This window comes from Phaethon aethereus (genome assembly GCF_964289735.1).
Source record: "Phaethon aethereus genome assembly, chromosome: Z".
Classification (NCBI taxonomy): Eukaryota; Metazoa; Chordata; class Aves; order Phaethontiformes; family Phaethontidae; genus Phaethon; species Phaethon aethereus.
The window spans coordinates 12,653,907-12,677,094 of record NC_138577.1 but is presented as its reverse complement, the minus strand read 5'-3'; the positions used below and the strand labels follow the sequence as shown (position 1 = coordinate 12,677,094).

Sequence of the window (23,188 nt, the reverse complement as noted above, 5' to 3'; positions counted from 1 at the left end):
AAGAAGGAAAGGCTCAGCCCAGTGAAAGGAGAGGAGAGCTCTTCCAGTGAAGGCCCATACCAGCTGTGGGTGAAGGCCATCCCCTTTACAGAGAGAGCCCACAAGGAGAGGTCTGGTGTCCAGGTGAAGCACACTGGCCATCTGGGCTGGATGGGAGCCTGCTCTCCTGCCCTGGCACATGTCCTGCCTCCTGTGAGGGGCACAGCCCGTTCCCCTGTTACCCTCTCCTGGAGAAGGCAGGTCCTGGCAGGCCAGCCCTGTGCTGCCAGCACGTGTGGTGTCCTGGATGTGGCCACGTGCTGTAGCAGCACGGTAGTGGTGATCCAAACCGAGAAGCACTGAGCACCTGGGCTGTTCTCTGCCTGCACTCCTGGGCGTGAAGGCATCCTGTTGGTCTTGGGATCCTTGGGGAGCTGGAGTGAATGCGTGCTGTGCATTCAGGAGCAGGGATAGAGGTCTCTCTGCTCAACAGCCAGCTCCCCATTTCTACCAAACCTTTCAAAGAGTTTTCCTCTTTGCACGGAAATTTAGTAAACATCTGAATGTGTAAAACTTGCCCTTCCCAAGAGCCTTGTTCCTACACTGTTCCCAGTGGTGGATGCAGCCCACCTTGCATGACAGTCACAAGCTGGAGACCTCCTTTTTGTTTAATACCTTTATTGCAAGAACAGAAACATCTACACAAGGCTCTGCACAACACAGGCGTGGCATGGGCTGGGGCAGGCTTCCAGGGTGGCCGGCTCCACCCTGGCACATGGCGGATTGCTTCAGCTCCCTGAACCCTAGCAGGACACCCAGCTCCCCTCCCCGTTCCCCTGCAGCTGGGATGGGGGCCTGCCCTGGGGACAGCTTCTAGTGGTTGCCCCCACTCTGCTGCCTGCCCTAGGCTGGCTCCATTGCAGTGTTGCCCAGGGCTGGTCTGCAGTGCCAGGGATCCCTCCGGCCCCGGGAGCTGCGGGAGCAGGGGTGTTAGTGGTTCCAGAGGTGGGTTGTGCCCCTTGTGCTCCGGGGCAGGGAAGGGGCTGGCTGGGGTGCGTGGGTCCAGCATGAAGAGCCGTAGTGCTCCCCAGTGAGCTCCCAGTGGCTGCTGTGCAGGGGAATGGGGATCTCTGGGGGAGGCAGGAGCTACATAACTTGAGGCTGGATGCAGGAGCACGAGGCTGCTGCGGTGCAGGCTAATTTGGTCCGGTACCCCTTTCTTTAGTAGCTGGAGGATTCCTACCCACCTGGGAAGACATCCCGTAGGATCTGCCTTGCCATGGTGCACAGGGCATCTCACGGCGAGGGTGCCCTGGTTCGGTTCAGGAAGCTGAAGGTGGAAGCAAAGCTGTATCGTGGCAGCGCTGGGGTGTAAGTGTTAACTCAGAACCATAGTGTGTGGATAGTGGTTTCCCTCAAAGGTGGCGTCGGTGACGTCTCTGTGGGATGGGGCAGGTCTGGAGCATGCGGGAGGTGTGCTCTGGAGGAGGGAGGATGATGCGGGGGGGTGCGGGGTGCCGGCGAGCCTTTATCTGCTCAGCTCCGCACCCAGCACCTTGTTGCTCAGCGGCTCAGGGGTGCCAGCCGAGCCCCACTCATGCTCCATGCTCTTCACGCAGGGCAGGCTGGGGTTGGCCTTCTGCACCACCGAGATCTGGCAGGTCTGCGAGTCGTAGTGGGCCTCACACCAGTCGGGGAAGTCGATGGGGTGCTGGGTGCTGCGGGAGGGGGCACAGTGCTGTCAGCTCCCCCAGCCTGTGCCAGAGGGCTGCTAGCAGGGCCAGGTGGCTTCCTCCGCTGCCAGACCACGAGCCGGGGTGTCTCCCAGGCCAGCTCAGGCAGGCTGGGCCACCACTCCTGGCACCTCACTGTGCTGAGACACCCCTGGCCTCCGCTTTTGTCTCCTTGACTCACCTCATACCCCCGCAGTGGGCTCCTGCCCACCTGTGCCCCATGTCCCCCAGGGCCTGGCACCCTGCAGCCCCCAGGACCCCTGACATTTGCTCACCCACAGGACCCCCTCCCCGCTGCGGCCGCAGAGGTGCGTGGCAGAGCAGCATCACCATCAGCAGCCCACCCCCAGCACCCCTCACTCACGTCTCACAGCAGCCCACGCCAATGGGGTGCAGGCAGGTGCAGAGCAGGCAGTTGGTGCTCAGCCACGACTCCCCGAGGGAGAACTGCTTCCCCTCATACTCACAGGGAGCTGCAAAGGAAACGGTGGTGGTAAGCACACGTGGGCCTGCACTGGGGCACGTGGGAGCCTCCAGGGCACACCTCTGCCCTCAAAGAGGGGATGGCGGGGATGTCATGACCTCCCACTGGCCCCATCTTACAGAAGATACTTGGTGGCCTCTCCACCTCCCTGCAGGTATGGGATGCCCAGGCATCTGCCAAGGGCGATGCTTCCACCCATCCTCTCCTGGCTGTGCCCTGTGGCTCTCCCTGCTCCCAGGAGCCTGGGGCAGAGGCAAGTGGCTCTTGCTTCCCTGGAGAGGGCATATCCAGTGCCCCTTGGGGTCTGAGCGTCTCTGCAGCCATGGAAGGAGACAACAGAGGAAAGACGGGCAGCCCTCCTCCCTTTGCTGCTAGTCGTGCACGCTCGGCCCCAGCCGGGCTCCTGCCAGGACCTCTTCATGGCCCAGCGAGCTGTTTCTCAGCCAGAGCCCTGGGGAGCTGTTCTGTGGTTTATAGACTGCTCCTTCCACTCATCACTGGCCCACGATTGCGCTCCTGAGCTCAGCACAGTCCCTTCCACACTTCACAGGCAGGCAGGGCAGAGCCCCATCACCCTGGGGACCGTTGAGGCCTCCTTTTCCCATCAGCGTCATCCCAGCTCACCTCCCCACTTACCTTTAGCCTGGAAATAGCATTTGGCCTGGGAGCCCGGCAGCTGGAAGAGGAGGGAGAGCAGCAAGCAAAGCCCACCCCAAGCACATCCCATCTTCCGTGCTTGCATGGCCATGGCCGGAGTTGAGCTGGGCTTCTTCACCGAGGTTGCCTTGCTTCTCTATTGCCTTTGCTCCTTCCCCTTCTCTCTCTCTCTCTCTCTCTCTCTCTCTCTCTCTCTCTCTCTCTCTCTCTGCCTTTTTAATGCTCTTCCCCTGATCCCAACAAGAGATATTTATAAAGTTCAGCTTTACGACCCTGGCCACCAGCTGTGCCCCACTGGAAAAGTTGTAAAACTCATTTCCTGATTTGAAAGGCATGAAAACAAGAGGTAGGATCAAGATTTTTAACAAGCTGTGAAAAGCTGATTCATGCCCTCCAGAAATGTCTCCAGTTGGAAGCCCCTGTGGGTGCAAGGCTCCGCAGCGAGGGGACATCCAAGGGACCCCAGCGGGGTTGCCCTCAGCAGGGTGGTGAGTATGCAAGAGGCGAGCACGGGAGACACTGGCCCCTGACCAGGAGAGCTCCAGGCTCCCCTCTGGTCACGCTGAGCCGTCTCTGATCCTTCACAGTGGCCAAGGTTTCGGGAGCATCCTACCTCATAGGGACTAGAGCAGCACAGGCGTCCGTCCTGTTAACAATCAGTGTGGGATGCAGTGGCACCATCCTCAGTGGGGATGGAGGTGCTCGCACCCAACTCCCAGGTACCACAGCATGGCAGTTTCACCCCAGCGCGAGCTGTGGCCATGACAGGCGTGTGGCCACGCGTGGGCTGGGGGCGACAGTGGATTTTTTTGGCCAAGAGCAGGCAGTATTGCCACTGGTGCAGAGCAGGTGAGGAAGGCTCTGCACGAGGCATCACCCAGGTCTCGTCTGAGCAGTGCCCATGAAATTGGGGCCATGCCTGCATACATGTGGCACCCATGAGACACCGGAGCTGAGCAGCCCCTTTCAGAGGCTGGAGACAGGCCCCAGCAGAAACTGAAGGGATGAAATCAGGAGGTGAAGGTGCATTTGGGCAACAAGACCTGAGAGGGAAATGCAGGGCTTGGCTGGAAGCAAGAAGCCATTGGGAAGATGCCACACTGCCCGAGGACGTGCCTGTTCTCCGAGCAGACCCTTACCCAGCCTCTGAGCTGAAGTGGTAATCCCTGCTACCAGCAGGCAGAGCAAGGGGACGGGCGAGGTGGAGGAGGTCAGAGCCCCGGGAGCCACGCGGCCCCGGGGAGCTACAAGCGAAAGGCTGAACTGCCAAAAGAAATTCACAGCCCTCTTCAGAGATGCTGCCGGCAGCAGGAAACAGGGCTCCGGGGATGGTGCAGCTGGCGGCTTGGCCAGCACAGGGCCGTGCCGGCAGCGAGGCGGCAGTGGTAGCAGTAGCATATGTGGGTCATCTGCCCCTGCGTTAAGCTCCCTACTTTCTGACAGTTTGGGATAGGTTTACACCCTGACGCGTGAGACTTAATATCCCTTCCAGAATTTGTGTTGGCATCCACTGTTATAGCTGGATATTTTTGTTATCCCCATAAATGCCCAATCCCTCCTTGAGTCCTGCTAAATTTTGGCCTGAGCATTTTCCTGTGGTAGCCTAATTAAGCACGAAGTGAAAAAAAAAAAACAACCCAAAAAACTGCTTCCTTTTATCCGCTTTGGATTCGCCACCTTCATTTTTGAAGACATAGTCCCTTCGCGCTGCCGCTGCGGACCCCCTCCCCATCCCATTGCATCCCCATCCTGCATCTCGTGCTCTTGCCTCCGAGGCAGCCACCCAGGCTTTGCATCCCCTCTCCTCCTCAGAGAGCTACCCCAGCCCTCCTGTAGCACCTGGAATGGTGCTGTGCCCCTCCAGGCGGGGTGGCCGGATGGCAGCGAGGGTGGGATCAGTTGGAAAAAGCTGATAATAAATCAGAGAAACTTGGGGCATCCGTGAATAACCTGCCAACTGCAGGGCTGTGAGCTGGGATGGTGAAGTGTATCAGTGACAAATGGAACTCGCCCTTTGGTGCAGAGTTGTTACTATATAAGGAGGATAAAAGTGTTCGTTGTCAGAGCAGTAAATGAATATTCCTATTGTGTGTTTGGAAAAAGAAGTCTGGCATGCTAGTAACCACAATGAAATAATCCATCATCGTTTCATCACCGAGTACAGCAAATGTTAAAAAAAAATGGTGGGTTTCATTTGGAGGCCCCCATGATTTGGCCAGGCTTCCAGAAGAGTACTGAAAATGTGGGGGTGAGAGCATCCCTCTGACATGTGGAGGGGCACTGCTCCTGCTCTGTCGGGATCACGGGGAGGCATTCGTGGGATTTCTGTAGTTGTTCTGGTTTCCCAAAGAGAGGGTTAAGGCTACCAGCCTACTGGTGGCCTCTGGGTATTTCATCAAAGAGGTTCTCTGGGTAAATGCAGGTGAGGACGAAAAGGGGTCAGGACACCCCTTGGCACGTTGCAGAAGGATCTGGGCAGCAAAGCACCCTCCACGCTGTGGCTGTATGTTACAGGAGGGGGCTGGTGGTCCCCCACAGCCTGTCAATCCTGCTCTTCCCCCTCCTGGCTGCTCTCCTTCCCCCACTTCTGCATCCCTGGGCACCCAGCTGGCCCCAGCACACACCCCCATGGGGGGTCCAGGGCATTTCAGTCCAGCTTGTACAGGAGGGGGCTTGTAGCTTAGAAAGCGGCATCTGGAGTTGGACTTGGTGCTCAAGAGCTTCAGCTCGGGTACCCAAGGGATGCTGTGGCTAGAGGAGCTGACACTCTCTCCAGCTGCGCTAGCCAGTGCATCCCGGAGGAGGTTTTGCCCCAGAGAGTGAAAGGGGGCAGCCAATTTTGGTGCTACTTCTTGGGGGGACAACTGAGATCTGGGGAAGAGCCACAGAGGGATGCAGGGGCTGGAAGAATTGCCTCGCTGTAAGTTCAGTCACTTTGATTTATCAGGCAGAGGCCAGCAGCAGGGACTGACCGCGTGTCCAGGCGTGCCGGTGAGGAGCAGTCACAACCCTTGAGCATGCCGGGACCCCACAGGAGGTCACACCCGTGTCTCAGCATCCCCCCAGCAGGACCCAGCTGCTCCTGCCCGGCCTGGCTCTCGGCTTGCAGCTGTGCCCCAGAGGAGCTGGGTGCTGCACCCCACCGAGGGCGCAGCGTTGCTGGCCTCCTCTCCCAGCAAAGGTTGGGTGCTCCCTCTGCAGCGCTGCTGTTCAAGCCGCCAGTGCCGGAGGATGGGACCCTGTGGATGGGCACCCAAGCTGGTGGGTGCTGGGATGGGGTGACAACAGCCTCCCACAGGAGGCACGGGGGTGATAACCGATGCTGGACAAGTTGCCATCGTCAGGATCCAGGAGTGTTATAAAACCTGAATCTCCTGAGCCTTAAGCTGGGACTGCAGCTGCAGAGCAGGAAGCAAACAGGATCCCGGCTGGCATTGTGAAAGCAAACACCATAAATCCGAGGAAGTGCTGTGATTGCTGTTTTAGGCACTGGGGAGCTTGGCTCCTGCTCCCCACAAGCGCTTTATTTTCTCTCTAAACAGAAAAAAAAAAACCCCAAACCACAACCCCAACTTATCACTGGGCTGAGCTGCCCCAGCTGGATCCCAGTGCTGCCTTGGGCCCGGGGGCAGCTGTGGGATGTGGGCACCTCTCCTCGCTCAGCACCTTGAAGATTCCTCAAGCCACAGAGCCCCCAGGTCACCAGGGCAGGGTGTAGACAGGGTGCAGGCAGCGCGCAGGCAGATGCCAGCTCTGAGCCATGTCCACTCACCTGAACAGTCAATGCTCGCTGGAGCAGCCAGACCCCAGGAAGAGCTGAGCAGGGGGGTCAGAGAGAGCTGGGAAACCAGGGGCAGGGAAGGGGGACAGGAGGGGACAAAGGGCCACCCAGGCAATGACAGCCGGGCCGCTCCATCCTTCCTCCTGCAGCTGGTAAGCCAGACAGGATAGCTCCCGGAGGCTGGGACTGTGGGTGGGATCAGAGCTGACCCCACCAGGACTAAAGCAATGAGGCTGTTGCTCCAGAAAGAGGACAAAGTGGAGGGGACATGGTGAAAACCTTGATGTCAGCTTCCTCTGCAGGCTGGCTGCCCGCTGGATTGAGGAGCGTGGGCTGCGAGGAGTGCTGGCATGCCCTGCGTGTCCCATGGGTCTCCTCAGCCTCAGCACTCGCACCCCAATCCTCCTCACAGAGGAGCACCATTTCCACCCCACGGGCTGGGTGCAGTGTTTTGCATGGGCTCTATAAAAGCCCAGGTTGGGTGGTGTCTGTGGGTCTCCAGCTGTGGGATGGGATCTCCCATGGCATGGTATCCTTGGGTCCCAAGCCATGGAATAGGGTCTGCTGTGGGATGGTGTCTGTGGTCTCCAGCCATGGGATGGGGTCTGCTGTGGGATGGTGTCTGTGGGTCTCCGGCTGTGGGATGGGCTCTGGGTGCCTCCTCCCCGCAGCTGGTGGCAGGCTGGGCTCCACAGTCTGGGCAGCCCCATGCCATGGCTCCCTTGGGCTCCCTTGCCCTCTTGCCCTCTCTTGCATGGTCTCATCCTCCCTTGCTTGCTACCATGCTCCATCCCTCTCCATCACCCCTTGGCACTCTCCTGGGCCATTTATCCCAGTGGTGGCTGCTCTGGGCCAGACTGGGTTTTGGCACCAGTGGGTTAGCCACACATCCCCGCTGCCCTCAGCCCTGGCAGGGTGCTGGCACCTGCCCTGGCACCCCAGCACCCCAGGTACCCCAGCACCCTAGATGTCCCGCTGCCTGTGGCTCTGCCCAGGCTCCCCTCGAGGGAAACGTGCCAGGAGGGCTCGGGGTGTTTAGGAAAACAGCCCTTGGCACTTGCTGGCCATCCCAGGAAAATAAAAACATCCGGGCAGGCAGCCGCTCAGCGAGTGCGAGAGGCCGGCACTCCATAAATCCCCTGGAGCAGGTGCTTTGTAGTCGGCACAAGGAAATGAGCACATTATTCAGCTCGGCTTAAACCTCGAAACGTTTCCTGTCCTGTGAGTCAGAAATAACCCTGGGAGATCATTCCTGGGCCATGCAGGAGCCACGCTGGCCAAAAAAGTGCCACATGCTTGTCTGGCCTGGGGACCTGCTGGGGAGGTCAGGGGTCCGAGCATACCGCGAGAGAGAAGCCGTCCAGGGCACCTTCCCAGTGGAGGGGACTTTGCCACGGCAGTGCCGTGCCACCGGCACTGACCCCAGCATCTAGCTGCTCTGGGACGTGCTCGGGAGCCACTGGGGACTCCCAGACCTGTCCTGGGCACCATGCTTCAGTGGGATGCAGGGACGGCGAGAGCCGCAGGAGACACTGGGGCTTTATGGGTCCTGGATCGATCCCACAGATCTTCTCCAGCCTCCTTCTGGGATCAGAAAGACAGATCCCCTCCTCCAGCCATAAGCCCCCCCTGCACCCCACATCACCCTGGTACAGCACAGGCTGTTGGCTGGCTCCCACGGGAGCAACCCAGGGTGCTGCCCTGCTTTAGGGACACCCTGCAGAAAAAGCCACAGATGGCTGGTGGCTTCATGGTGGAAGAGAGCACCTGGGCATGGGACTGGGAACCCTCATACCCAGCCTGGGGGTCCCGGAGCAGATGGAGGGGAAAGAAACACAAGTGATACCCCCAGCTCAGCATGGGCAGTGTCTGCCTGAGGGGGCATGTGGGTGACATGTCCTGTCCTGGTGCCCTGCAAGGACACTCAGAGGGCCTTGACATGGGTCTAGGGCACAGAGGGGCATGGGCGCTGAGGACTGAACCCGTGGACACTCTGGGACAGCTGCTGCCCTGAACTTGGCGGGGACAACATAGCTGCTGCATTACCCACATTTTCCCCTTTGAAACATTCGCCTCTGCTCCATTTTTTCCACTGTTGGCACACAAACCCCAAAGTCCAACAAGGTGCCCTTCAGGTTTCCCCGACAGCAGGAGCACAGGGAGCCCATATGTGCAAAGGTCACCCTGTGTGCCTGCGCCCGTCCCCATCCGTCTGGACCCCACCTGGCCAAAGCCTCCCCAGTCTGGAGATGTTCCTCTTCCGTTTGGAATGCGGTGGTATTTGGAGGTACTGGGCCCCTGCAGCACTGGGCTTGTCCCAGTGACCTACGTGCCCCGGCACAGCGGTGGCCTGCGTGCCTCCAGCCCTGGTGGAGCTGGCCATGCCACAGGCACCCACTTGCGGCGCCTGCCACGCTCTTTACACCCACCTCCTGATGCTGACAGGTTTCTGGCTCTCAGTGCAGAGGTGAAGGTGCTTGGCAGGGTCCTGCAGCCCGCTAGCTCGTGTTGCTGCACTCCAGGAGGTGCAAAAACATTTTTTAGCAATTAAACAATCATCACCTTTGGCGACCTGGGGCTTGGTTTTACCTGACAGGAACCTGGAAAACAAGATGGGAACCTCATAGGCATGAGCGCCCTGGGGCAGGCGGTGCCCACCATGCTCTTGTGCAGTGCAAGGACTGCCACAGACTACCATGGATGACCATGGACCACCACAGTTCACCATAGACCATCATGGACCTCTGTGGACTGCCATGGACAGACTCAGACTACCATGGACCACCACAGACCACCATGGACTGTCATGGATCATCACGGATGATCATAGACTGCCACGGACTGTCACAGACCACCATGAATCACTGTGGACCACAACAGTTCACCACAGACCAATCATGGACCTCCATGGACTGCCATGGGCTGTCACAGACCACCATGAATCGCCATGGGCTGTCACAGACCACCACAGACCATCATGGACCTCTGTGGACTGCCACAGACCACCAGAGACCACCATGGACCACCATAGACCACCAGGACCAGGGCACTGGGCACAGCCCTCTGGAGAGAAAACTTGTCGGCTCTGAGACCTGGGATGCCAAGTGCAGAAAGGCTAAAACTTGATGTAAGGCCATGGGATGGGGAAGTCGAGATGGAGTTAGAGAAACCCTAAAGCATGGTGAGCCCCAGTGCCACGTGCTCCAGTGAGCAGGCTGTGGGTCAGCAAGCGTACCAAGCCCTGCGAGACCCTGTCCCCACCTCGGTTCCTCTTCCCCCTGTGCACTTGTCGGGGGGTGCCCTGGTCCCCCAAGGGACGCAGAGCCGGGACAGCTGCCCCACGTGCCCTCCGGCTGCCTGGATGTCCGAGTGGCAGCGGGCACAGCCGGTAGCTTGTAGCTGGTGTCCCCGGTCGTAGGGCTGTACATACAGTGCACAGTGTACGGCGTACAGGTGGCAGTGACCGGGCCCCCTCTGCTGGCACGCGCATGCAAACACGGGGTGTGCCAGCACCACGGCCCCCCGACGGGGCACCCCATGCACCCTATCCCAGCTGCTGCGAGCCCCCCAAGCTGCCCCCTCTGCTTTCTCTCTTCCCCAACATCTCTTTTTTTTTTTTTTTTTTTGTAATTTGCCAGGGTCGTTGCGTCTGCTGGCTGCACCCTGCCCGCGGCAGGTCCTGCAAGAGCCTCACCACCTCCCAGACAAATGACTCGCTGCCCGCTCCCTGCCTGTTGCAGGCAGGGGAAGGACACAGGTTGCAGAAGGCTTTTCCCACCCAGGGTGCTGCCAGCCCCTCTGCCCGCTGCGGTGCACCCTGGCCCGTACCACCAAGCGAGCCCAGCCCAGGGCTCGGAGAGGTCACCGTGGCTCAGGACACAAGCCCTGGGGCTGGGCTGCCCGGCGCGGGGGCATGCGGGGGGCACCATCAGTGCCCCGTGACACCCTGGCACAGCAGCAGGGATTTTGCGGAGGCTCCAGTGGGATCGTTACCATGCCCAGCCTCACGCCCCATGGGGAAGCTCTCCCAGCATCTCCTTTCTTGCCTATATTCACTGCCGGTTGGATTTCGCCGTCCTGCGGCAGCATCGTCCTTCAGCTCAGGCACTGCTGCCGGCTCAGTGCCGCGACCGGACCAGGGTATTTATAGCCAGCAACCCAATCCCCCGGCTCGGGTTGTGCCGGGCTGGGTGAACCGAGCTCCACGACCCCATGATGGGAAGGACGTGTCACTCACGGTGGGGACACCTGCAGTGGCACCGGCAGGGATGGCGAGAGGGGCCATGATTCCTGGCAGCCCCAGCTGTGGAGGGACCCATGCTGGGGCACCCAGGGGTGCCATGTCCACGGCTCTGCTCTGGTGGCCTGCCCCAAATCCCAGGAGGGGACAAGGACCCCCTGCTTGCCACTCAGTGCAGCATCCCTCACACATCAGGAATCCACAGGACCTTGCAGGACCAGCGGTACCAGCAAGACCTATGGGGTCCCTGTGCAGCTACCGAGCTCCCCCTGCGCTCCCCCTGTGCCCCACACACCCATGTTGCCCCCCATAGCTCTGAGCGGTGGGGCAGGGGCTAGCAACACACCCTCACCCCGCTGCCCCCACCCGATGGGAGCAGGCAGCAGACTGGGAATGTGAGGAATGCACCGCAGGCATGCTGCCCGCCGAGTCCCCCCGCCCCACAGGGCCCCCCCCGCCAACACAGGGCACCTCTGTGTCCCCCTCGGGCTGGGGCAGCCCCTCTATGGCAGCCGGGGCTGGCACCGCCTCGGGTCCTTGCCCAAATCCCCGGGGAGGGCCAGCAGCCCCGCCCTGCCTGGGTTATCCCAGCTCCACAGCATCCTAGGGGGTTTGCACAGGGCTCCCTGCCCCAAACCAGCCAGTCCTCAGACTGCTCCCCTGTGCTCCACGGGCTGTCCCCCAGACCCTCTGCTCACCTCACAGCCCTTCACCATCCTACCCCACGACCCCACAGGCTTGTGTCCCACAGCAGAGGGGTTGGAGCCTTAAACCCTGCAGGGAGTGACATGCCTGCTGCCTCCAAGCCCCACGGCATCCCCTGCCCTGGTCGAGGATGGGCAGCAGGGACAGCAGATCCCTGGAGCATGGCTCACCACTGCTGGAGGGATGTCCTGTGTGTCAGGAACATCTGGATCCCCAGGGCACCCTGCTTCCCAGGGCCCAATTCCTCCATCCTGCCCCTGCACCCCAAATTCCCAAGGACCTCCCCAGATTCCCCTCCCTGTCCCCAGTGGGGAAACCCACACCCAGGGCACTGGATGTCCCCGAGAAGACACCCAAATCCTGGGCAGCCGCTCCTCAGAGTCTGACTCCCTCTGTACCCCAAGAGCTCCCCAAAGTCCTTGGTGGGGACACTGGCATGCAGGATGTCCTCTCCTGAATTAGCAGGCTGCACCCCACAGATGTGTACCTCCTCACAGCCCCCCAGTGAGGACATCCCTCCCCAAGGCATCGCTTTGCCAAGGCCCCATCACACATACCCCCTGCACCCCATTGCTCAGAGCCTTCCCCAACCCTTGGTGGGGACCCTCAGGACAGGGTGTCCCCTTCTCAATCCCCAGACAGTGGGGTTCCCAGAACCCCGCCCCATCCCCAGCCTCTCCCACCGGGACCCCCCAGTACCCAGGCACCCCTCCTCAATCCCGCATAACTGAGGGCCTCCGGACCTGCAGACCCTCCCTCACTGTGGACCCCAGAGCCCCCCCCAGGGACACCCAAAAGCCGAGCACCCCCTACACACGCGGTGCACCCCTCCTCAGTCGCCTCCCCGCCCCGTCCCCACTAGCCCCCTCCCAGCCCCCCCCCAGGACACCCGCCCCGCCGCGGTGCCGCCCATCCCCGTGCCGTCCGGCCTGGCGGGGAGCGGCGGCAGGGGGCGCTGGCCGGCCCGGGGCGGCGCCGCCTGGGGGGGGAGGGCGCAGGCGGCGGGCGCAGGAGCCGCGGGCGGCGGCCGGGGCGGAGGAGCCAGCGCGGCCCATGGCTCCGCGGCTGCCGGTGCTGCCGCTGCCGGTGCTGCCGGTGCTGCTGGTGCTGCCGGTGCTGCTGCCGCTGCTGCCGGCGGCGGCGGGAGGGGGGCGGCGGGCGGCGACCCCCGACGGGGCGGTCGCCAACTTGACGGTGGCCGTGGTACTGCCGGAGCGCAACGTGAGCTACGCGTGGGCTTGGCCGCGCGTGGGGCCGGCGCTGAGCCTGGCCTTGGAAGCGCTGGAGCGGGGCGATCCGCCGCTGCTGCCGCGGCCCTTCTCGGTGCGCGTCGAGTTCATGAGCTCGGAGCTGGAGGGCGCTTGCTCCGAGTACGTGGCACCGCTCAACGCCGTGGACCTGAAGCTCTACCACGACCCCGACGTCCTTTTCGGGCCGGGCTGCGTCTACCCCGCCGCTTCCGTGGGGCGCTTTGCCTCGCACTGGCGGCTGCCGCTCATCACCGGCGGGGCGGTGGCGGCCGGTTTCAGCCGCAAACGGGAGCATTACAGCACGACGGTGCGTACCGGGCCCTCGGCCCCTAAACTGGGTGCCTTCGTCTCCCACCTCCACGCCCACTTCAACTGGAGCGCCCGCGCCGTCCTCCTCTACGTGGACCGCAAGACCGACGACCGACCCTACTACTTCACCGTCGAGGGTGTCTACCAGGAGCTGCAGGACGGCAGCAACCTCACCGTGCGCCACCACATCTACTCCCCCGACGAGGGCGGCCCCGACACCGCCGTGCACTTCATCAAGGCCAACGGCCGCGGTGCGTGGGGCGGCGCGGCGTGGGGCGGCGGGGGGGGCGGGGGAGGGGTAACCCCGCGCGGGACAGGTCTGAGCGCTCGGGGCGGAGGGGGGTGGGGGAACGGAGGGGGCTCCCCGCGGGGAAACCGCGCAGGGATTGGGGAGGGAAGGAGGCAAAATCCTTTGTGGGGCACAGCAAGGGGCTGAGGATGTGGTGGGATGCCTGTGGGGCACAGTGAGGGGACAGGGGTGCAGTGGGACCTGTCTGGGGACACAGCTGGGGGGGCGAGGGTGCTGTGTGGCACATACAGGGTATAGCAAGGGTCTGGGGGTGTGGTGGGACCCGTCTGGGGTGCAGCGAGGGGACCGGGGTGCTGCAGAGCACACCTCAGGTACAGCAAGGAGTTGAAGGTGCAGTGGGATCCAGCTGGGGCACAGCAAGGGGACAGCGACACAATGGGACCCGTGTAGGATACAGCGAGGGACCCAGAGCACAGTGGGACCCATGTGGGGTCAAGGGGTCAGGGGGACGATGGGACCTGTCTGCGACACCACAAAGGGTTGGGGGGCCACTGAGATCTGTGTGGGGCACAGCAAGGGGCTGAGAGAGCACTGAAATCTGTGCGGGGCATAGCAAAGGGGCAGGGACACAGTGGCATCTGTGTGGGGTGCAGCAACATTTGTGAGGCACCGTGAGGGGCTGAGGATATAATGGGACCCATGTGGGGTGCAGCAAGTGGCCAAGGGCACAGTGGGACCCATGTGGGGTACAGAAGAGGGTGGGCAGAATGAGAGCTGTATGGGTCACGGCAAGCAGCCAGGGGCATAGTGGGACCTGTGTAGGGCAAGGGGAAGGGCTGGGGGTGCAGTGAGAACTGTGTGGGGCACAAGGAGGGGCTGGGGGTGTAGTGGGACCCATGTGGGGCATGAGGAGGGGTGGGCAAAGCGGGCTGTGCGTAGGGCGCAGTGAGGATTTGGTGGCAGGGGGGCTGGAGGAGCAGTGGGACCTGCACGGGCAGGTGGGTGTACAGGGGACAGGGCAGGACTGAGGACCCGTTGGCCACCCCAGTGCCAGTGGGGGTGTCCAGGTCAGGGCAGGCGGTGCCATGAGGTCCCCTCCCTGCCCCCCAGCCCAATCACCCTGTGCTGGGGAGGAGCTGGAGCAGACCCTCACCTCAGTGGGATGCATGGCGTGAGGGGTGCTGGGGCCACCCTACCGTCTGCACTGGCAGGATCAGGGTGTCCCCGGGGGCAGGCGGCCGTGCCACCTCCTTGGAGGCTGAAGGTGATGGTGTGGACGTGGCTGTCTCAAGGGCAGTGGTTATGTGCCCAGAGCAGCCTGATGCCAGCACGCCAAGGCAAAGCCCCCCAAGCCTGGCACCTGGGTGCCCCGGGCTCTGCCCGCCCCCACTGGGCCCTGGGGACGGGGCTGGGGACGGCCCCACCCTGCTGATGGAGGGGTAAATCAACTTGGGGCCTTGTGAGTGCCTCAGGGGAGCAGCTATATCAGGAGCGGGAGGAAATGGAGGGGCTTACAGAGGCAGCTGCAGAGCAAGGGCAGCCTGATGCTCTTCCATTATTGATGAGCGGGGTGCATCGATCCTGGAGCCAGCCACTCCACGATGCTTCTTAATGGATCCTGAGATGCTGTGTCATTAAGAAGGACATCGAGCCGCGATGAGTGGAGCCAGATGGGCCAGCAGAAGATGTGGCCGAGGCTGCATGGGACCAGGCTGGGCAGGGGGGTGGGGGTGGCTGGGGAGCTTTAGGGTGCTGGACTGGGTTCCCCCTGGACTGAGGCTGGTGGGACTGGGCCTGTGTGGTCCCATGATGGCCTGTGGAAGCTGAGCAGCTTGTGGCTGCCCCTCACGTTTGCTGGTCCGAGGGACTGGGGTGGAAGATCCCTGCATGTGCCATCACCAGCTGTGGGGTGTGGAGCTTCATGTGGGACAGGGGCGAAGGACCATGCAGGGAAAGAGGCTAAAATCAGCAATTACCATCAACGTTTCCGGCTTGGTGCCATAAATCATCCCAGTGGGAATCAATCCCTCCTGGTGCAGGCAGGGGGTCATGGCTGCCGAGGGAGGAGGCCAGGCATGGGCAGAGACCTGGGGGCCCTCTGAGCCAGGCTGTGGGGTCTCTGGATGCCCCTGGCCACAGCCCAGGTGTGGCAGGATGAGGGGCTGAGTGCTTGGCCCCACAGGGATGGGTGCTCAGTGCTGTGATGCCAGTGTTAGGTGCTTTCCTAACATGGGGGTGTGGGTCAGGGAGTGGGGACCCTGCAAGGCTGTCCCAGGGGTGCCCATCCCTGCATGGCGTGGCATGGAGAGGGAAGCAGGAGCTTTGGTAACGGCCACATCCATGTCCATGCCCTGCAATGACACCCCATGTCATCCCTCTTGGCATCACCTTCCTTCTCCCAGGTGGTGGACAGGACTTTGGTAAACCTTTCCTGGGGAAAGCTGCTTCCCTGCCCCACTGTCTGCCCCCGACACTGCCAATCCCCGGCGTTCGTGGCTCTATAGAGCGGGCTTGGGGGTATATGGGTGTGCGGCCCCGTCCCATGGATGGCCGCCTCGCACTTCTCAGTGCCCCTCTCACTGGTGCCTGGGCGACGTGCAGGGGCGCACGTCTCTCCTGACACTTGCAAAAGCGCTGATATAATTAGAGCTGTGGTTGAGGGAATTACCGGAGCATCTGCCTGCAAAGCCCAGGTCCCCTGCCTGGGGAAGGACAGCGGGGTGCTGCCGCCGGGAGGGGAGTGCCTTTGGTCCTCACCCCTGCAAGTCCCCTGGGCGTGGGACGGCTGCTTGGCCAGGGCAAGGGTCCCTGCACTGCAGTGCCTTGTGCTGGTGGGGCTGCTCGAAACTGGGGTTTGCTGCCTGAAACTGGGATTCACCCCACTTTAGGGTTATCTTCCATGACACGGCAGTGTCCTGCCACCCCGTCTGCATGCTCGGGGTCCTGCCCATCCCCTAGGGTCATGCATCCTGCTTCCTGCACCATGGGTACCCCCTAAATAAATGTCTGGGGGCTGCATGCACCCCAGCCTCGCAGGACCTCATGCCCCTTGTCCTCGGTGATGCTGAGGCTGCCTTTGGCCTTTCGCCGACCCCCGGGGGGGTGCGTGAGCAGGCAGGGGTACTGCTGGCCGGGCAGGAAGCTGCCAGCTGGAGGCAACTGCCAGACTCACGGAGAGCCCCGAGTGTTGGCCCTTCCCTTCTGCGCAGCTCCTACCCTGTCCCCGGGGAGCCGTCCAGGCGCCATCGATCCCCTGGCTCGGTGGCCTTTGACCAGGCAGGCTTTCGCTGCCGCAGGGGCCGGCTGCCGGGAGCGTCCCACCATCTGCCACCAGCTGCTGTGGCTCCTCGGCCCCCGTGGTGCCGTGGGCTGCCTTTTCCTGGCGCCTGCAAGGGGATGGGGAGGATCCCATGCCATGTCCCCATCGGGGGACCCTCAGCTTCTGCATCTTGGCCGAGAAATTTGGGGAGGGCACATTTCTGGGTGCGGGACTAGCAAAGTGGGGAAGCAAAAAGTGTTTATTTGAGGTATTGCAGCACTTGGAGGGAAACCATTTCAGACCCTGAAACAGGCTTTTGCTCATGCACAGCCCAAGCTGCTGCGATTTCCATCTCCCCGTGCCCGGGAGCAGCTCCCCACATCACTGTGGGTTTCCCGTGCTCAAGGTGGCTGTGCTGGGTTTCTTCTCCCACCCGTGGGCTGCCTTGCTGCGCTGTGGTGACCCTGTCAGCCCTGCTGCCTGCATGGCCGGGTGCCCTCCCGCAGCAGGGACCCCCGTCCCAGGGTGCGGGGCTTCCTTGCCATCCCCAGCCCTCCCCGCGTTCCGGATCAGTCCGGGGTGCCGGGCCCCATGCAGAAGGGCTGTGCGCCGGGGCCAGCGCCCGAGCGTGACATTCCTCCAGCACCCGCTGCCGCCGCCTCCTCCGTTGCTCAATCCTGGGTTCCCAGCCAGGCTGGCTGGAGCGGGGGCCCTGGTTTTCCGGGGGGAGGGAGGAGGCAGTGGCAAGATCCTCAGCAAGGGCAAGGAGGGCCCCTGCTTGGGGGGGTTTCGGACACTCTCGAGCGCCCATCCCTGCAGCGCACGGTGCCCTGTGCCAGCCCCACGCCTCATCCACGCAACGCCCAGGTGGGCATCCCATGGGGGCTGGCCGAGCCCCCAGCAGCGGGTGGAGGCACGCAGGGCGGCCAGCCGGGGCCCGGGCACCCCCTTCCCGCGTGGGTCGCACCAGAGAGATGCTCTGTTTCCAATTAGCGCCAGCGGCCGCCGAAGGTGCTGGAATCCGGGAACCTGCGCATTCCTGCCGCACGGCTGGCCGGCCGCGAACCCAAACAGGGGTTTGTCCCGTTCCCCAGCCCGGGTTCCCCAGGGGCGTCTGGTGCACAGCCCCGACGCCTCCCCCGGCCCCCCCAGTCCCCTGGCTGGGGCAGCGGGGATCAGCTGGGGAGCTGATGCCGGAGGAGATGTCCCCTGAGCGGCTTTTGCTGGAGCAGGTTGTGTGGGGTCTGTGTGTGGGGTGTCTGCCTCATATTTTGGAGCAAGGGTTCCCCTGTTCTCCTTTCCCCCTTCAGCCCGAGGTGGCTGATGGGGCAAGAGTGGGTCAGGGCCAGCGAGGGCGGTGGAACTGAGCGGGCTCTGTGGCCATGGGGCACGTGGCATGAGAAGGCGGTGAGCCCAGCACTGCCCCATCCTCCCCACAGCCACCGAGCGTGCCCCGGGGTTGCTCTTCCCCATCGCCCCAAGGGAAAACATCCCACCCCACACCTGGCCAGGGTGCCCTGTGCTGGGGTGGCATCGCGCCCCTGACACCCCACATGTCACTGGCAGTGGTGTATCTCTGCGGGCCACCGGAGATGCTGCGGCAGATCATGCAGCTGGCGCAGCGGGAGAACCTCACCAACGGCGACTACGTCTTCTTCTACCTGGACGTCTTCGGGGAGAGCCTGCGGGGTGACGCTGCCCGTGACCCCTTCAAGCCCTGGCAGCAGAGCCCGGGCCAGGACTTGGGGCTGCGCCAGGCTTTCCAGGTGAGCTGTGCCCGCCTGCCTGGGCACGGGGACCTCCCCAGCCTGGCCCCACTGTGTGAACCGGGGTGCTGTGCTCGGTTGCAGATGGTGCTGGTGATCACCTACTATGAGCCCCAAAACCCCGAGTACCAGCACTTCCAAACCCAGCTCATCCTGCGAGCTAAGCAGAAATTTGGGGTGCAGCTCAACTACTCCCTGGTGAGTGAGTCCCTCTGCATGATGGGGCGGTGGGAGCCCTCCGAATGGGGCTGTGGCCCCTCACCAGTATGCAGAGGATGGGACACGGCCGTGGGCAATGACAGAGGGTCCAACCCTGGTGGGAACAGCCATGGGCACTGCCATCCCCGCAGGGTGTGTGTTGGCCCCAGTGTGGTGTTATGAGACCGTGGGTGGGTGCGTGGCCCTGGTCTGGGGGTCCTGGGGCTGGGGTGCTCCTGTGCATGGCACTGCAGCTGTGCTGAGGTTTCCCCCGGGCAGATGAACCTGGTGGCGGGATGTTTCTATGATGGGATGCTGCTGTACGCCATGGTGCTAAACGAGACCCTGCGGGAGGGCGGCTCCAAGAAAAATGCCACCCACATCATCGAGAAGATGCGGGACCGCAAGTTCCAGGGTAATGGTGGGATGTGGACAGCTGGGCTGCAGATGCTGTGGGGGTGGTGGAACGCGGTCCCCATCCCACCTGGGTCTCACTTCTCCCGCAGGGGTGACAGGGCTGGTGAGCATGGACAGCAACAACGACCGGGACACCGACTTCAACCTATGGGCCATGGGCGACCCCGAGAGCGGGCAGTATGAGGTGGGGGCTGGTATGGGGATCCTGCTGTCAGCCAGGGCTGGGGACGGGATACCGGGGGGCTGGCGGGGCCTCAGCTCTCTGTGCTGTAGGTGGTGGGACACTACTCGGGTGTGGAGAAGCAGATCCACTGGCTGGGACGACCCATCCCCTGGGTGAAGGGGGCCCCCCCGCTGGACAACCCACCCTGTGTCTTTGACGTGGATGACCCTTCCTGCGATAAAAGTGGGTGTACCGGGTCCCCACGTCCCTCAGTCCCCAGCACCCTTCCCTGTGGGTGCATGGCAGCCTGGCACCCGTGGCCAGCCGGGCCACACTGACATCCCCTCCTGCCTGCAGCCCCCCTCTCCATGCTGGCCATTGTGGCTTTGGGCACAGGCCTCACCTTCGTCATGTTTGGCATCTCCAGCTTCCTCATCTTCAGGTCAGTCGGGGCCGAGGGAGTCTCTGCCTGGCCACTGGGCACCCCCTCAGCCTGGCAGGGGGACTGGCAGGGTGGGACGGGTATGGGGGCCTGACCTCCATGTGCCCCCCAGGAAGCTGATGCTGGAGAAGGAGCTTGCCAGCATGCTCTGGAGGATCCGCTGGGACGAGCTGCAGTTTGGGAGCCCTGAGCGGTACCACAAGGCAGCAGGCAGTCGGCTCACCCTGTCCCTGGTGAGAGCTGCCAGCCCTGGGGCACCACTGTCCTCCCTCCCTGCACAACAGCCCTCCCTTGTTGATCCCCTACACGGTCCTCTGTCCCCTAAAGAGCCACCACCCCACTGCATCCGTCCCAGACACAGCTCTCCATCCCCTGTAGAGCCACACTTCATCCACCCCCTGTGTGACCCTGCATCCCCTGCGGAACCACTCTTGATCCATCCCCTACGCAGCCCTGAATCCCCTATGGAGCACCGTACTTCATCAAGACCCTACGTGGCCCTGCATCCTCTACATCCCCTGCAGTGCACCGTACCTCATCCTAGTCTTCACCCTCCATACAGAGCATGCAGAGCTTGTCCTGACCCTTCAGATCTTGTCCTGCACCATCCCCTGCACACCCCTGGGTGTCCCTGCCCCAGGGTTCCCATCCCTAACCCTCTTCTTCCCCACAGCGTGGCTCCAGCTACGGCTCCCTGATGACCACCCACGGCAAGTACCAGATCTTCGCCAACACCGGACACTTCAAGGTCAGTGCAGCAGGTGGGGAGCTGAGCTCTCCCCCCAAAACACCTCAGACCTGTTGGGATGCTCTCCCTTAGCTGCACCCCTACCCCAGGGGATGCTGGCACCTTCCTCCCCTCCCCAAATCTGCCCAGTGGGCACTGACCTCTTCCTTCTCCCTGGCACCCCAGGGCAATGTGGTGGCCATCAAGCACATCAACAAGAAGCGCATTGAGCTGACGCGGCAAGTGCTCTTTGAGCTGAAACATGTAGGTTTGGGGTCTGGGCTGGAGTGGGCACCCTGCTTGGGGGTGTGGGGGCTGGTCCTGGCAGTAGGGGGGCTGGTTGGAGCTGCAGCCTGTCCACTCTGATCTCAAGCCCGTCTCGGCTCTGCTTCCACCTCCAGATGCGGGACATCCAGTTCAACCACCTGACACGCTTCATCGGGGCATGCATCGACCCCCCCAATATCTGCATCGTCACCGAGTACTGCCCGCGGGGCAGCCTGCAGGTAGGGAGGCTTGGGGATGCTGGGGGTGACACATAGACACTCCTGGTGACCCAGCTGGGCTGGGCATTAAGGACAAGTTTATAGATGCTGCTGGCCACCCAAGCCCCACAAGTCTTGCAGCAAAGCTGCCCAGGAAGGTGTCAGAAGCCAGTAGAGGGGAGGGGGTGGGTTCTGCAGAATCCCCCCACAGCTGGGTGCTGGTGCCACCAGCCTCTGGGTGCTTGGTGGGGTCCACTCAGTGTGCTACTGCAGGATGTCCTGGAGAATGAGAGCATCAACCTGGACTGGATGTTTCGCTACTCCCTCATCAATGACATCGTCAAGGTACCCAAGTGAGGGGCATGAGGAGCTGGGTGAGGTGCCTGAGGGATGCCAGCTTCACCATGTCCATCTGTCCCAGGGAATGGCCTTCCTGCACAACAGCATCATCGGCCACCATGGCAGCCTCAAGTCATCCAACTGCGTGGTGGACAGCCGCTTCGTGCTGAAGATCACTGACTATGGTCTGGCCAGCTTCCGCTCGCCCTGTGACAGCGAGGACACGCACGCCCTCTATGCCAGTGAGTGCCTGCTCAGGGGGGCTAGGGGAGTGGGGTGGCCCTGCCTCACCACCCCACGGCTGGGTCCCACCAGAGAAGCTGTGGACAGCCCCGGAGCTGCTGCAGAAGGGGCGCCTGCCCACCCCGGGCATGCAGAAAGCCGACGTCTACAGCTTCGGCATCATCGTGCAAGAGGTCGCGCTGCGCAATGGCCCTTTCTATATCGAGGGCATGGACCTGAGCCCCAAAGGTGAGGGTGGGGGGCAGGTGTGGGGTGGTCCGGGCCCTGGCAGGGAGGTCCGGTTCTTACTGTTGACCACCCCCCATCAGAGATTGTGCAGAAGGTGCGTAACAGCCAGAAGCCCTTCTTCCGCCCCTCCATCGACATCGGGGTGCACAGCGAGGAGCTGGCGGTGCTGATGGAGGCGCTGCTGGGCGCAGGAGCCAGCCGAGCGCCCCGACTTCAGCCAGATCAAGATCTTCATCCGTAATTCAACAAGTGGGTGGCTGGCGAGCAGGGAAGGTGGCCCTGGGCGGGAGCGGGGACAACTGTGTGGTGGGGGTTGGAGGGCACCTCTTCCCCTGGTGCCAGCTGCCTGCACCCTGGCAGGGAGGGCAGCACCAGCATCCTGGACAACCTGCTGTCGCGCATGGAGCAGTACGCCAACAACCTGGAGAAGCTGGTAGAGGAGCGGACGCAGGCCTACCTGGAGGAGAAGCGCAAGGCGGAGAACCTCCTTTACCAGATCCTGCCCCAGTGAGAGGGGGAGAGATGGGAGCATGTGGGGCCAGGGGTTGGCAGGGCATCAGTGTGCACCCGCTGCCATGCAAGCATGGTGTCCCTTGCCAGCTCTCCATGCTGGTGTAGGACAAGGGGGCAGGGGGCACAGGGGGTTTGGGGTGGATGGAAGCCCACCACTGTCCCTGCTGTCCTTGCCAGCTCCGTGGCAGAGCAGCTGAAGCGTGGGGAGACAGTGCGAGCTGAAGCTTTTGACAGCGTCACCATCTACTTCAGCGACATTGTGGGCTTCACCGCCCTCTCGGCAGAGAGCACCCCCATGCAGGTGAGAGCAGGGTTTGGGAGGCAGCCCCTGCAGGGCTGGCGGGGGGGCTCATACCCTGGCAGTGCAATCTCTGGGGCTGGGAGTGGGCATGCCTCCCCCCAGCCCCACATGCACGCTTGCTCTATCCAGGTCGTGACGCTGCTGAACGATCTCTACACTTGTTTCGATGCCATCATCGACAACTTTGATGTCTACAAGGTGTGTGGGGGGGGGTGAGCAAGTGCAACCCCCTGATGTGAGGTGGGCAACGGGGAGCTTGGGGTGTACCTGCTCCTGCTGACCCCGCAGGTGGAGACCATCGGGGACGCCTACATGGTGGTGTCAGGGCTGCCGGTGCGCAACGGAAAGCTGCACGCCCGCGAGATCGTCCGCATGGCCCTGGCCCTGCTTGAGGCCGTCAAAACCTTTAAGATCCGGCACCGACCCAATGACCAACTCTGCCTGCGCATCGGCGTACACACCGGTGAGCTCCCGTGCCGGTTGGCACCGCGGCTGGGGCCTGCCTGCCCGCCTGCCCACCCTGCAGCAGCCCTGGGCAACTCTGTGCCCACAGGTCCTGTTTGTGCCGGAGTTGTGGGTCTGAAGATGCCGCGGTACTGCCTCTTTGGTGACACGGTGAACACCGCATCCCGCATGGAGTCCAATGGCCAGGGTGAGCCATGGGGCTGGCAGCTGTGGTCCGGTGCCACGGGCCGTGCTCTGCTCCTGCACCTAGCCAT

At 62.6% G+C, this 23,188-nt stretch overlaps 2 protein-coding genes across 2 annotated transcripts in view; one reads left to right on the top strand and one right to left on the bottom strand.

Annotated features, from left to right (window-relative positions):
• Nucleotides 1-1,507: 1,507 nt before the first annotated feature.
• Nucleotides 1,508-2,996, bottom strand: LOC309415864 (prostate-associated microseminoprotein-like; the record flags this gene model as incomplete). Its single annotated transcript, XM_082013526.1, has 3 exons — nt 2,833-2,996; nt 2,077-2,185; nt 1,508-1,697 (listed from the first exon to the last, which is right to left on the bottom strand). Exons 1-3 carry the CDS (start codon nt 2,942-2,944, stop codon nt 1,508-1,510), a joined length of 411 nt encoding a protein of 136 aa, XP_081869652.1. The 5' UTR covers nt 2,945-2,996.
• A 9,636-nt stretch (nt 2,997-12,632) lies between these two features.
• The window catches only part of LOC309416007 (atrial natriuretic peptide receptor 2-like), a gene marked incomplete at both ends in the record, with an annotated part of 10,985 nt that continues 429 nt past the window's right edge, over nt 12,633-23,188 (top strand). The window contains 22 exon segments of the mRNA XM_082013745.1: nt 12,633-13,389; nt 18,214-18,413; nt 18,498-18,611; nt 18,891-19,026; nt 19,118-19,212; nt 19,302-19,434; nt 19,549-19,633; nt 19,746-19,866; nt 20,307-20,381; nt 20,547-20,624; nt 20,762-20,866; nt 21,119-21,190; nt 21,267-21,426; nt 21,500-21,655; nt 21,736-21,830; nt 21,832-21,892; nt 21,895-21,904; nt 22,016-22,162; nt 22,346-22,469; nt 22,599-22,667; nt 22,758-22,932; nt 23,023-23,121. Coding sequence (XP_081869871.1) covers nt 12,633-13,389; nt 18,214-18,413; nt 18,498-18,611; nt 18,891-19,026; nt 19,118-19,212; nt 19,302-19,434; nt 19,549-19,633; nt 19,746-19,866; nt 20,307-20,381; nt 20,547-20,624; nt 20,762-20,866; nt 21,119-21,190; nt 21,267-21,426; nt 21,500-21,655; nt 21,736-21,830; nt 21,832-21,892; nt 21,895-21,904; nt 22,016-22,162; nt 22,346-22,469; nt 22,599-22,667; nt 22,758-22,932; nt 23,023-23,121 — 3,067 coding nt within the window.